The sequence below is a fragment of the Coccinella septempunctata genome, chromosome 2, assembly GCF_907165205.1.
Source record: "Coccinella septempunctata chromosome 2, icCocSept1.1, whole genome shotgun sequence".
NCBI lineage: Eukaryota > Metazoa > Arthropoda > Insecta > Coleoptera > Coccinellidae > Coccinella > Coccinella septempunctata.
In genome coordinates, this window is record NC_058190.1 from 11,337,015 (window position 1) to 11,352,406 (window position 15,392).

Here is a 15,392-nt window from a genome sequence, read left to right on the forward strand (position 1 = left end):
CTTCCTCTTCCTCTCCCCCTTCTACCCCTGCCACCCTCTCCAACTCAGTCTCATTTCTTCTGTATGAGGCGGCGCCTCCGTCTGCTCTTCAGGCGCCTCCGTCTGCTCTTCAGGCGCCTCCGTCTGCTCTTCAGGCGCCTCCGTCTGCTCTTCAGGCGCCTCCGTCTGCTCTTCAGGCGCCTCCGTCTGCTCTTCAGGCGCCTCCGTCTGCTCTTCAGGCGCCTCCGTCTGCTCTTCAGGCGCCTCCGACTGCTGTTCAGGCGCTGCAGGCGCCGGCGCTGGCGTCTGTTGTAGAGTAGTTGGGGGAGGTACTCCTCTACTTCCTCTTCCCCTCCCTCTTCCTCTTCCTCTCCCCCTTCTACCCCTGCCACCCCTCCAACGCCTTCTGTTACTCTGCTGAAACAAACAATTCATATATTATGTTCAATTTTCTTACTATCTAGTTTAAAGTATGAATTTATTCGATAATACAAATTAGAAACATTTCCAGATTTTTTTAGTTTTAAAATTATAGTCGTAGTAAAAATAATACATATATAGAATATTCTCATTTTATATTGTTGTACGTTCGAGTAGATATTTAGAAATAAATCAACTCTTTTCTGAACTTCTTTATACCCTACTTGTACTTACAAACATCAGCTGCTGCATTACACGAAGAAATTCAATCACCTGCAATAAAAATTGGAGTACATTAATTGGAGAAATTGTATCAATTAGATTCAATCAATGAACTTGAAAATGTTTACAACGCTAAAATCATCATGAAATAAGTCTGCTAGAATGGTGTGATCAGATTCTGGATAAATATTGTATTAGCGGTTTGGTTCTGCTAGTTCAACGGTAAAGCTAGCAGAACCCTCTTTTTCAAAAACACATTTTAAGGAAAATCCGCAGTAGATTCGAATGAGAGCCTAAAATTATTATAAATGGTTGGCTGATAAATTAGCCTAAAATAAAAGCACAAAAAAAATTCAAAAGTGGTTCCGCAAGCTTAACGGGGGAAAACAGGCGAGAAAGTATCGCCGTGAATGAGGGCCTTGAATTTGAGAAATAAATTTTCTGATTGATAGAAGAATAGATGTTAAGATAATGCTTAATATTCATTACCACTTACCCTGTCAGGCATGATGAAGGAGGAACAGAATCTAAATCTAACGCAAACTCAGTGATGGGAATATTGGGAATGGGAACCTAAGCCTAGATTGTCTATGACCTAGGCGAGCGAAAATTCGGTAGGAGGGGAGGTAAACTTTCGGTAGATTTTTATGGTGCAGTGCAGTATTTCAAGTAGAGGAGAGTTCCTTTGAATTGGACAGCCCATGAACCAGTGTAACATAATTATCAGATTGTAACATAATTTTTCGAAAAAATAGAGTTGACCAATAAAGTGTAACATAATCGATAATTGTAACATAATTTAGAGAGTTGAATGACAATTAATATTTGTCATATTTTCTGTTTATCAAAAGTTCGGCAACAGATATCAGGCGCTTCGGCTATTGAAATTATTTTAGTTCTAAGAGAATTCTCTAATGCAGGGGAATCCCAGAATTGATTGAAATACTAAGCGTTAAGGTCGAACTTCCAAGTTTACTTCCTTCGGCGCTGTGCGCCGCCACACCTACAGAATTTTGAATAGATCTACGGAATTCAGACGGTAGTTACCGTCTCAATTCCGTAGAATCTCCGATTTTGTTCGATATTCTGCGGAATCATTATGAAATTATTTTAAGATGGTATTCCTCTCTTTATTGCTGTCAAGTCTTTGAAAAGATGAAATTTGTTTATCTTTTGCGCTACCCATCAGCAGGTAGTTGGAATTTTTCGCAGTTTCGCCGAGTGGGCCGTGTCATAAAAACCATCTGCCAACAATGTACGCCCCTTCTACATCACTTGAGCAGTACTTTTCCTATTACATAACATTTAACGCGTTCATCTGTAACTATGTTATTTTCGTCCTTTTTATCATGGTAATAGGGTTTAATTTCAAAAAACATAGTTCCGGTTTATTTGCGCATTATTTAACTTTGAAAAAAAAATTGCATTCTTCATGGATTAGACAGAGACATCTTCGATCATTCACATAATTTATAACAACATTTTTCACCTCATCATGTTAATGACACATGGAAGGTATGTATTTGCCAGATCAGAGATAAATTCCCTTTCTGCCATCTATTGTAACATAATTTTCAGGAAAATCTGATAATTTAGGCAACCCGGTTCCATAATTTCATTTCATTTATCTGGCAACACTGCCATGAACCGGACGCTACAGTTTTCTACTACACTCGATAGTAATTTAGCGTCCTTTGCGTAAATCCTATTTTCGCAACAAGGCGCGAGCCACAGGGTCAGCCATTTTCCAAGAGATCTCGATCGATGTTGCGAAAATGGGATTTACGTAAGGGATGCTAAATTAATATCGAGTGTAGTAGAAAACTGTAGCGTCCGGTTCATTCAACTGTCGAAGTAATACATTGCTAAAAAATCAATAAACTATTCCGATTGTTTTCACGGGAGCACCAGAAAAATAATGAGAGGACCAACATCTGGCTCTCAGATACCGACTTGAGTATTTTTAAGCCCAAATAATAAGGGAAGAAACCGACAATATTTTATTGACAGCAATAAACCGTGAAAGATATTTACCTACTATCTTTACATTCCAAGTCCTTTTCTGTTCGAGTCTCTCAATATTCGAAGGTTCAAGCTAAAACCACTTCAAGAGGAATGGAAATGATTCTTTTATGAATCATTTACGAAAGGGGGATTAATTATTTATTTTATTATATTTATATTAAATACTCACTAGTCATTGAATTGCAATTTATTTATTAATTATTTAAGCTGACCAGATTATCCCCAGTTCAGTGACGGACAGACCTGGTGAATGTTGTATGTATATGTATTTATATATACAGGGTGAGTCTTTGAATCGTGAAAATATTTCAACAGTAGATACATGAGATCAAAAGAAACACTTATTTCCTGTACAATTTTTTTCGATTCGGGTCTAATGAAAAGTTATAGCCATTTTGAGTTTTCATAATGAGCTATGCCCCTCCTTGTAAAACAAAATTACCCTGCTAAATCTGAGACACTCAAAGATATTACACAATGTAATATCTTTGGAGACACTACACAAGTGTGGATCATTTAAAAAGAGTTGCATTTGGTGGAAGCACCCAATTATTCAAATTTCACAGATATTTTCCAAACAGCTCAGAGCGGCGTCTTCAAAGCAAGCGCAATTGTGTCGTAAATCAGATATGTCAAGATTGCTGCAGTTTCTATCCAATAGGAAGAGGGCCACAAGTATCTTGAACTTCCCTCGTTCGCAGGTGGTCATCTGGTGGCACTGTTGCCACTGTTGCCGGTATGATATAATTATCAGATTGTAACATAATTTTTCGGAGTAATAGAGTTGACCAATAAAGTGTAACAAAATCGATAATTGTAACATAATTTAGAGAGTTGAATGATAATTAATATTTGTCATATTTTCTGTTTATCAAAACTTCGGCAACAGATATCAGGCGCTTCGACTTCGCGCTTCCTAGCGCAAATTCGGTGTTTTATACGGAAAAGGGTCGAAAAAGGGTAGTCTGCAAGGGGTGCAAGTAAAGTTTTTTACGGATTATGAATCCTGAATAGTCAACCTTCTTCTGAGTGAATATCTCATTTTGACAGTCATAAAAACATAGAAGTTATGGTCAGCTGACTGCGCGCTTCCTAGCTGAAATTCGGTGTTTTATACGGAAAAGGGTCGAAAAAGGGTAGTCTGCAAGGGGTGTAAGTAAAGTTTTTTACGGATTATGAATCCTGAATAGTCAACCTTCTTCTGAGTGAATATCTCATTTTGACAGTCATAAAAACATAGAAGTTATGGTCAGCTGACTGCGCGCTTCCTAGCTGAAATTCGGTGTTTTATACGGAAAAGGGTCGAAAAAGGGTAGTCTGCAAGGGGTGTAAGTAAAGTTTTTTACGGATTATGAATCCTGAATAGTTGACCATCATCTGAGTGAAAATCTCATTTTGACAGTCGTAAAAACATAGAAGTTATGGTCAGCTGACTGCGCGCTTCCTAGCGCAAATTCGGTGTTTTATACGGAAAAGGGTCGAAAAAGGCTAGTCTGCAAGGGGTGCAAGAAAAGTTTTTTACGGATTATGAATCCTGAATAGTCAACCTTCTTCTGAGTGAAAATCTCATTTTGACGGTCGTAAAAACATAGAAGTTATGGTCAGCTGTCTGCGCGCTTCCTAGCGCAAATTCGGTGTTTTATACGGAAAAGGGTCGAAAAAGGGTAGTCTGCAAGGGGTGCAAGTAAAGTTTTTCACGGATTATGAATCCTGAATAAATAGTTGACCATCATCTGAGTGAAAATCTCATCTTGACAGTCGTAAAAACATAGAAGTTATGGTCAGCTGACTGCGCGCTTCCTAGCGCAAATTCGGTGTTTTATACGGAAAAGAATCGAAAAAGGGTAGTCTGCAAGGGGTGCAAGTAAAGTTTTTTACGGATTATAAATCCTGAATAGTTGACCATCATCTGAGTGAAAATCTCATTTTGACAGTCGTTAAAACATAGAAGTTATGGTCAGCTGACTGCGCGCTTCCTAGCGCAAATTCGGTGTTTTATACGGAAAAGGGTCGAAAAAGGGTAGTCTGCAAGGGGTGCAAGAAAAGTTTTTTACAGATTATGAATCCTGAATAGTTGACCATCATCTGAGTGAAAATCTCATCTTGACAGTCGTAAAAACATAGAAGTTATATAGATTAAACTTCGCGCCTAGACGATTTCAGTTCAATTGATCGAAAAATTATATCGAACAAATTCATTTTTCCAACGAATTGTTCGAATTATCAAATTTACATATGCCAAACATCAAATATTTATATTATTTCAACTGCTAATCTCATTTCGTAATGCAGAAGCGATTTTTCGGCGAAAATAATAGTTGGGGTACGCCACTGGCGGCCGTCGCCGCTTCGGGTATCTTCGGGATTCTGTCAGCTAGAAATTGTCAGCTTACTTCACACCGCTGGTTCCGTTTCCCTACCTTCGTTATCACCATTACAATCCAGAAATTTCATCTCTGCACCACCGGGACCTGCCGGATTTGATGGCAACATCAATAGTGGAGATAACTCATTGAATATTGAAGAGTACCATACATCGGCACATACTAATTACCACAATGTGCCACAGAATTTTTCCAAATGAATGGATTTATTTTCAGTTTTTATTGTTCCTACTTTGATATTAAACAGAAATATTTGATAAGTTCGTTGTTGCATATTTTTAGATATTACTTGGATCAAAGAATAACTTTTATGTTTTGTTATTTATGATGTTAAAAATAAAAATATATTTATACAAGAGGTTTTTCGTTTTGTGTCATCCGTAAAAAATATAACCTCCATCTACTATATATAATATAAATATCATTCAATAATAACAAGTGGGTATCTACTTACCTCAAGCATAACATCAACCTTTCCTCTGCCCCAATGGGTTTGCGAGACGGACACTTTTCCTCAGTAATGGCTTCTCTTCAATCTCTCCAATAATGAATGGAATTTAACTCGCGTCATTCTGAAGTAATTGAAAAACTTTTTTTCGTCCTTCATCAAGTCCGGAAATAAATGAACATATTTTCCAAAATCCTTCCTTTTTTTACATATGTCATGTATCCACATTCGTCTAGGATTCCTTCGCTTTTGAAACTCTTCCTCCTCCAGAACAAAAGCTAGTTCCTCACCGCTTGAAGACATATTCGAAACTAATCTATTCCTCCGGCGATTCCGATGTTGTATGTGCGATACCTTCATAAAAATTCCGCCGCTGCCGTGCCGTTCCTTCCATGCAGTCCGTCCGATGCCGATGTATGTGCGCTTACCTTAAATAATCTCGAAGGGAACTTATGTCTTCCCTCTATGATTAAGGAACTTTCTTTCGCCTTTTCATCTTGAGTTGTGTTTCAATAACCTGCTTATTTACAGAAATTGATAAGTTCACATCTAGGATCTTTAAGAAATCAAGAACCTTCGACTTCAGTTAATGATTTCTTTGTTTGATCAATTCATTTGATCAACATTTGCACATTTTCTAATAATGTACCGGGGCACTAGCAATTGAGGGGTCTTTATAATAGCTGATCACAACATCCATTTGTGGAACTATTCTTATCGCCGAAATTACGGTATCATACCGATAGGGAAAAAGAACAGCTTCCCCATCAACCGCAACTTCGTTCTAATCATTGGATGAAGATGCGATCTCAGGTATTTTATTGCAATATTATATTCTATTGCCATATTATATTTTATTGCCATATTATATTTTATTGCCATATTATATTTTATTGTAGGTAATGACACCTCCCTTTGAAGGGTGGGCCGCTGTTCCGCTACAAATTTTAACATGTTTTCTCAGAGAATTGGTACTGTAATATCCCATACAGTTGGGACATGGTAGGTAGGAAGTCTGAAGCATTGAGCCTTTTCCTTCTGGTTGTGATCAGAACTCATTAATTTAAATTCTTTCATCTTATGAAAAATACGATTTCTTTCAAGCGAATCTGGAAATAATTCTGAAGTAATACTAATCAGTGAAAAATTAACTTAATTGTTAAATTTTTTTCACTTCTTCTTCATCCTTATGAGCCAGCTGTAGATGTCTGGGAAGCTGTGTGAAAAGCTTTTTGCAGAAAATGCCTAAGTTTTTCTTCTTTTTGCCGGATGGCGTTTTCTACTAAAAAAATTGATTTCCTTTGTTCCTCTATCTGTTTCGGCAACTCTCACACCATCATCTAACAGATGTTTTGCTTGGCAGCTATCGTAGGATTCGGATTATTTTGTAAAATTGACAATTTTTTTTTTTTTACTTATTAGTAATATTATAATAAAATTCTCGTGTGCACCACAATTTTCCGGAGGTTCCCACTGTGGTAAATCACGTTCCACTGCTGTATCAATAAGTTTCTCCATCTATATTAATAAAAGAGGATCTATGGTTTACTTCAAAATGCTTTATTGTTCAAACGATCGCACCAAATTGGACAATTCTTTTTTTTTTTGTTGTGTTTATTATTGTTAGGGCAAGGTTAATATAGCAAAATATTCCCAAAAAAAATTGTACAGAACAGAAAAAAGGTATTCCTTTTTCTTACGACCAATCGAGCAATCACGATGAGTTAGTTATTATTATCTACCCTAGAAATAATTTAAATAGCAAAACTAGGTTTGCCGGGTCAGCCAGTATTTTATTAAACTTTCTTTGCCACCAGCGTCGAAATATTGTTCGCAAAACATTCCATGCCGATTTCAGTGGCCTTCGTTAGGAGATCTGTTGGTATCTTCAGGAAATTTTGAGTAGGTTATAATTTTTATAGAAAATCAGCAACTGCTGATGTTGTTGTTGTTGTGATCGCTGAGGTTGTGAATTTGAACAAGCGCGTCAAAGCTTCTGACTCACGTCAATGATTTTCCAATTTTTTCACTGGGCTCCATTGTAAATTTGGGAAATTGTACTATTTTGATTTTTTGCATTCTGAAGGTGTTTTCTGTATATGACCTCTTGTCTGAAATTAGGTTCAGAAAATTTTGATATATTCTACGCTGAAAGGGTGAGTTTTCTATTAGCCTGTATCCTGTAAAGCAATTTCTTGCCCTGGAAATATACCCGTGCATACCGATATGGAAGCTGCCATATTAGAAACCAGCTTTTGGACCTCAATTTCCTGCTCTGGGGAGTAGCCAGACTCATCCTTTCCGCACTTGGCGTCGCAGATGGAGGAGTTATAATGCAGTTGAAGACGGCAAGCTTTTCTAGGTTGAGGTTTGCTGTTGTTAGCTGTATAAGGATCGATGAAACGGCGCACCCCTTACGAAAGTAAGGGGTTCCAAGGTGATTGTGTAGAGATAAATCTGACTTTTTGACAAAGGGACATGGGCGCATCATTGCTATTTTATTTGTCTAATAATTCTATACTGAGAGCTCTCGGTATGCTTCCAATAGACAACCTGGATATTGGATATAAGTATACTGAGTAACATACAAAACAGAACACCAAACATTTTCGAATTTATTATAAGGGAAGCCTGGAGGGCCTCCCTCACTCACCAATACTCACCCATTGGTTTTATCAGGAAACCGCTGAGCAAAATTCCAGTGGTGAGTCCAACACTCATACACATCGACAAAGCTCCGAGTCGGACAGTCTTGTTTTGTTGAGAACCTATTGCACTAACATAACTGTAGCTGCCTACGAAGAAATAAAACCATCCTACAGTTATGGAATAAGGTATTGATTCACTGAAGGCAGTGAACTTCAAGGGTAGCTCATAAAAAAAATAAGGGCATAAATACAAACATGTACATGTGATGCATTCACCGATGAGTGGTACTAATATCACATATTCCCCCTGCCAGGTCTAACGCTCCATGAGCCGAAGAAGAGCATCAAAAGCCCTGGAAATATACCCGTGCATACCGATATGGAAGCTGCCGTATTAGAAACCAGCTTTTGGACCTCAATTTCCTGCTGTGGGGAGTAGCCAGACTCATCCTTTTCGCACATGGCGTCGCAGATGGAGGAGTTATAATGCAGTTGAAGACGGCAAGCTTTTTCTAGGTTGAGGTTTGTTGTTGTTAGCTGTATAAGGATCGATGAAACGGCGCACCCCTTACGAAAGTTGGGGGTACCAAAGTGATTGTGCGGAGATAAATCTGACTTTTTGACAAAGGGACATGGGCGCATCATTGCTATTTTATTTGTCTAAGAATTCTATACTGAGAGCTCTCGGTATGCTTCCAATAGACAACCTGGATATTGGATATAAGTATACTGAGTAACATACAAAACAGAACACCAAACATTTTCGAATTTATTATAAGGGAAGCCTGGAGGGCCTCCCTCACTCACCAATACTCACCCATTGGTTTTATCAGGAAACCGCTGAGCAAAATTCCAGTGGTGAGTCCAACACTCATACACATCGACAAAGCTCCGAGTCGGACAGTCTTGTTTTGTTGAGAACCTATTGCACTAACATAACTGTAGCTGCCTACGAAGAAATAAAACCATCCTACAGTTATGGAATAAGGTATTGATTCACTGAAGGCAGTGAACTTCAAGGGTAGCTCATAAAAAAAATAAGGGCATAAATACAAACATGTACATGTGATGCATTCACCGATGAGTGGTACTAATATCACATATTCCCCCTGCCAGGTCTAACGCTCCATGAGCCGAAGAAGAGCATCAAAAGCCCTGGAAATATACCCGTGCATACCGATATGGAAGCTGCCGTATTAGAAACCAGCTTTTGGACCTCAATTTCCTGCTGTGGGGAGTAGCCAGACTCATCCTTTTCGCACATGGCGTCGCAGATGGAGGAGTTATAATGCAGTTGAAGACGGCAAGCTTTTTCTAGGTTGAGGTTTGTTGTTGTTAGCTGTATAAGGATCGATGAAACGGCGCACCCCTTACGAAAGTTGGGGGTACCAAAGTGATTGTGCGGAGATAAATCTGACTTTTTGACAAAGGGACATGGGCGCATCATTGCTATTTTATTTGTCTAAGAATTCTATACTGAGAGCTCTCGGTATGCTTCCAATAGACAACAAGTATACTGAGTAACATACAAAACAGAACACCAAACATTTTCGAATTTATTATAACAATTTTTTGTATACATATGTATCTTAGGGTAAGCTTAACTGAGTAAGGGAAGCCTGGAGGGCCTCCCTCACTCACCAATACTCACCCATTGGTTTTATCAGGAAACCGCTGAGCGAAATTCCAGTGGTGAGTCCAACACTCGTACACATCGACAAAGCTCCGATTCGGCAGTCTTGTTTTCTTGACAACCTATTACACTAACATAACTGTAGCTGCCTACGAAGAAACAAAACCATCCCCCAGTTATGGAATAAGGTATTGATTCACTGAAGGCAGTGAACATAAAGAGTAGCTCATAAAAAAAATAAGAGCACGAATACAAACATGTACATGTGATGCATTCACCGATGAGTGGTAAAAATATCACATATTCCTCCTGCCACGTCTATCGCTCCATGAGCCGAAAAAGAGCATCAAAAGCCCTGGAAATATACCCGTGCATACCGATATGGAAGCTGCCATATTAGAAACCAGCTTTTGGACCTCAACTTCCTGTAAGAGAATTCATATAATGTTTTATCTGAATCTAAACGACTTATGATTTCATTTGAATATCCCCACAATCAGAATGATTGTGAATCTAAAGTTCTTTTTTCTCTTCTGAATCACCTCCGTCATGCGCCGAATCAATTCTCTCAGATGTAAGAAGAGATTCGTTTCTGACCTCAAATGTAAATGCTCCCCAATTAACTCAACCATTGGCTTTTCATGATATATGCGGCATACAAGATATATGAGTTCGCACTAGCGATGTCCAAAAATTTGAAGAAGATAACCATAGGCATGGGCGCCCGCAGAAATTTTTTTCAGGGGGTCAAAATAAAAATTATTGAAAAACGATAAGGCGTCCCTGATTGTCGTAGGCGACTTCAATGTTCCGTTTTTTTCTATTTCTGTATTTATAGTCCAGTAAGAGAGAGCCCAGTGAATTTTTTTTCTAAGAGGGGGAGGGCAGTGCAAAATAAAAATTATGAGGTTTTCCACTTAAACATTTCTTTATGACGTCAACAACATAAGGTGATGTAAAATAATACAGTAACTCTTTTCTAAACAAATCACATTCCACGAAACAATATCTACAAAAAAATAAAATATAAAAAATATGGAGAACGGAATGAAATAAATATTATAATTGCTAATAAAAAAAGGATCAACGAAATGAAAAAATATAAATGGACGCTCAAGAAAACGATGTTCATAAAAATAATAAATGAATACTTAATAATAATTATAAATCTTGAAGTATACATATAAATTGCAAAAAATATAACAAATAGAAACATTATTAATTCTGAAAGCAAAATACTTAATCGTATTACCACAGTGTAGTATTATTCTATTCTAAACTAAAAACCAGTCTTCTGTTACTCTTACAAAATTCGTCTAATATTAAATTTGAAAAATTAGGAATATCCAATATCCGATTACAATGAACAATGCTAAAAAAACCAGTCGGTCTTGTTCCACTGTAGCTCTTATCCAGGTTTTAATTCTGCGCAAAGTGCGGAAACTACGCTCTTTAGTACAAGTACTACATGGAAAACTGAGGAGAAGCATGAAGCATTTTTTGATAGCAGGAAAAAATTCACATTGTCCAATAAGATCTTCGATTTGTATGTTTTCATCCATTTGTGATTTAGACAAGTAGTACTCATTCCAAATGTTCAACTCACTTTCTAAATTCTCAATGTTATACATATGGCCGACCTTAGATGCGAAAGATTCAGTATCTAGTTTAGGCTGACCAGATTATCCCCAGTTCAATGACGGACGGACCTGGTCAATGTGTATATATTTATGAATATACAGGGCGAGTCTTTGAATCGTAAAAATATTTTACAGTAGATTATTGAGTTCAAAAGAAAAAAATTTTCATGTACCATTTTTTCCGATTTTGTCCTGAGAAAACGATATAGATTTTAAAAGAATTGCATGCGGTCAAAGTACCGAATTTTTTTAATTTCACAGACATTTTTTATTTATGAACGCCAAATTACTCGTAAACTATATCGCAAAATTCATTTCATTCGTTAAAATCGTTTGTGAGAACTGAAAATAACATTTTTTTATGTTCTTCAACAATCTCTATCTTTCAAACCTAGCCGATTCGGAAAAAATGGTAAAGGAAAAAAGTGTTTCACCTCAAGAATCTACCGAAAAATATTTGTACGAGTTGAAGACTCATCCTGTATATGCTTCCAGCTACTCAGTTTCCTACCCCGTATAGTGATAGAAAAAATAATTTATTGAAAACAGAAAAATAATACAAGTTTATCACAAAAACGAAAATATAATAATCTTAATACAATGGTTGTGCATTACACTGTGGAATGAGAACAGGACTTCAGGCGTTGCTAGAAAAGCTTCTTCATCCCCAAAATTTTGATGCCTGAAATATTTGGTCAGGGAGGAAGACGCTGCTGCATTAACAACTTTTTTATGTTTGTAACTTGAACATGCCGTACAACATACCTTCTTTCTCCAAATAAAATGCTGAATTGACCCTTCGAACATAGTACTTCAGAATCAAGTTTTGATTCTTCTAAGGAATGGAAATTCTTTCGAAAGATCTTCCGTAACTTTGCACTTTCTTTTTTTATTATCCATCTCAAATTTTCTTGAGAAAAATACCGAATTTAAATTCAAGATTTTGACGGACGTTTTTTAGTGACGGACTTCTTGGTCACCCTAATCTAGTAATTTTGAATTCTTGGGCAAAATATTGAACAAAGAAAAAAACATTTCATGTTCTTTGGAGAATCTCGTTTCTAGGGCTGAAATCAGATGATCTAAAAGAATATGGATTTTTTGAAGTAATCTTCAGCTGAATATGCTTCATAATTAGATCTGTATATTTGTCGACCGCAAATTCGTGGTTTTCCAATTTCTACATTCAGACTAGTGATGCCCACGAGACCAACGAGACGAGACTTTACTGTAGTCTCGTCTCGTCTCGCTGATAAGACACGAAGTCTCGTCTCGTCTCGAGTCTCATTCGAGAGTCTCGTAAAAGTCTCGTCGTTGATAACATTCTTTGAAAGCGAAATATTTAAATCTAATGATTATAAAGGCGGAAACACATTATTAACACGCGACGCGACCCGACGAAACGTGATGCGTGTTGAGTCGAATCAAATGTATAGTTTTCTATAGACCAGAATCATACTATGAACACCCGACGCGACACCACGCGCGTACAATTTACGCGTCAGCTCGCGTCGCGTGTTAATAATCTGTTTCCGCCTTAATGCATATTCTAGTTCATCTATATACCGAATCATTCCTTCCAAATATTTGCCTTTGGAAGTATAATTATAATATTATCTGAAATGTATGTATTGATTGTTGTATGTACTTGTTTCAAGAAGTAAATGAAACAAAAACTCATGTCTATCGTTCAGTATCAGAAATCAAATTTCTAGTTATAATTCTTTTGAATCTGGTGAGTGAATCAAGTGCTTCCCGGAGAATATTTTCAGATTTTCGGCCTCATTCGACATATTCTGAAGTTGATGTTTTAATATCGAAGAAAAATTTTAGGATATTAAAATCGACTTTCGAATTATCTTTTATTTCTTTTCACACATTAGATTTTTATGGGTTAAGTTGTATTCGATTAATTCTAGTTTGAAACTCTTTGTTATTTACAAAAACCGTATCACTCATATCGGTCAGGTTATAAACTGTTTGAATAAATTGGGGAAATTTGAGGCAACTATTTGAATACAACAATGCGTGAAAGAAACAGACTTTTAAAAATTCCTTATACAGGGTGATTCGTGACTATTAGGATATATGGGTACCTAATAGCTTTTCAAGGCACATTTGGTCCTATCAATAGTTATGAATCCCCCCTTATATAATCATTGAATGCTAACTAAAAATAATTAGTCCAAAATAATGAGAATAACAAACTGTACCTAGGAAATTGTCAACAAGTACAGAACTGTCCTACCCGTAGATAGAGGAAGAGAAAGATAACGTAAACAACAAGAAAGGTGTGTCCAACATCTCTATGTTTTTGTTGACATTTACTGTGCATCTACTCCATGTTTGTTTACGTTTACCCCAATATTTGAATGTTTATTATCGTATTTGTGTTCGATGTAATAGTGTTTCGTGCGTTTTAGAACTTGAGTATCAAGAATTTCGGTGTTGACATGCCAGGAAATTGTGTAATTTGTGGAAAATAAGCCGAAAAAGATTCGGATTGGGGTAAATGTAAACAAAAACAAGTTGATGTTGGACACAGAGAGCTCTCCTTCGTAGCTGCTCAATGCGGTATCTTCTCTTTCCTCTATCTACGGTCCTACCCATGCCATAACACATACCGTAATATTATACCAATTTATTGAGGGCCGACAAAGGGATTTACTGCAAAACAGGCACCAGCTGCATCACTTTACGATCTATTCAGTTTTTCAGAGTGAAAGCAGAAATGAACGGAATATTTATGAAATATATCCAAGACCATCGGCTCGTGTTTTACATGAACCCTGAAAGTTTTAACCAATAAGAGTGCGTTCCTGTTGGGAAGTTGACTGCAGTGGAATGAAGAATTTCAGCTCTCCATAATTCTGATAATATTTTCCATACAAACAGTTTTTTTTTGTTTGGGAAAAAATAGGAAAAAGTTATGATATGAATAAGAAACTCGTCGAATTATTCAGTATAACCTGTAATAGAATAGGATATCCGGTCTCCTCACAAAAAATGTCCAATGAATATCTCACTATTTCAAATCAAAACTGAAAGGAGAAAATTTTCGACCCGAACGAGCCTCGAACTCGAACGATTCTTAACACTATGGATTATTTCATTTTGGAGTAAATTTAATAATAATTATATCGAACTCATTTTCCGTTGTCACGAATGATGAGGTATAGAAAAGGCCAGGTGTGAAAATACCAATATCTATCATTTCACATTTATATAAATTACAAATACAATTATGTTCCCATGATTTTAAATTTGAACGTAATATTCGCATTGTCAGATGTGAAATGTTTCAATAAATTCTACTACAGTCGATTGATGGTTTTGAATTTCAATTAACCATTACCGATCTCGATTTGCTTGTTAATGAAGCTTCTGCACTCGAAATTATTCCAAAGTTTTCAAATTCGGAAGCAATACTCCCCTTCTATCGTCCGAATAGGGACGATAAGTCTGACGTCATCGTCGCAATTTGACATTGCTCTATGACTGCCTGTTTCCAAACAAACCATTATTGGTGTGTATTCTGGCGTAAGGTGATCCGTTTTGCATTATAAAAAGATAAGCAGGAATAAGTCAAATATTTTGCAAGTTTTTTGTGAATCTCCTTTGAAGGAACTTCAAATTGAATACAATTTCTTTGAAGTTCTGGTACATATTTCTGCAATAATTCAAACGAAAAAGATTTGAAGGTTAAGTCTCGTGTTTTTGTGAGAGAGATTTTAAAATGGTTATGTGCTTTGCTCCTGACTGCAACCACTATAGTGAGAGGAAAATATGTTCCTTCTTTCGTTTCCCAAAAGATCCAACTTCACACCGAAAATGGGTTTCACTAATCAGGTTTGAAATTTCTTTATTCATCAGAAATATTTCAAGTTTGTGCTGCGCTAACTAATTTGCAATTTCCATTAATTGCCCAAGTAGGAGAATTATATAAAATTGATTAAAAAAAATTTATTGATTGACATTTCGCAATTTTTTTAC

At 36.8% G+C, this 15,392-nt stretch overlaps 1 protein-coding gene across 2 annotated transcripts; it reads right to left on the reverse strand.

The window, feature by feature from the left end:
- LOC123308509 (phosphatidylglycerol--prolipoprotein diacylglyceryl transferase-like) lies at positions 1-5,795 on the reverse strand. Of its 2 annotated transcripts, none has more exons than XM_044891192.1 (3): positions 5,485-5,795; positions 634-672; positions 1-396 (listed from the first exon to the last, which is right to left on the reverse strand). In XM_044891192.1, exons 1-3 carry the CDS (start codon positions 5,491-5,493, stop codon positions 22-24), a joined length of 423 nt encoding a protein of 140 aa, XP_044747127.1. In that variant the 5' UTR covers positions 5,494-5,795; the 3' UTR covers positions 1-21. The 2 variants fall into 2 exon arrangements, with proteins under 2 accessions (XP_044747127.1, XP_044747126.1); XM_044891191.1 differs by lacking the exon at positions 5,485-5,795 and adding an exon at positions 1,118-2,953.
- Between the last annotated feature and the right edge of the window lie 9,597 nt (positions 5,796-15,392).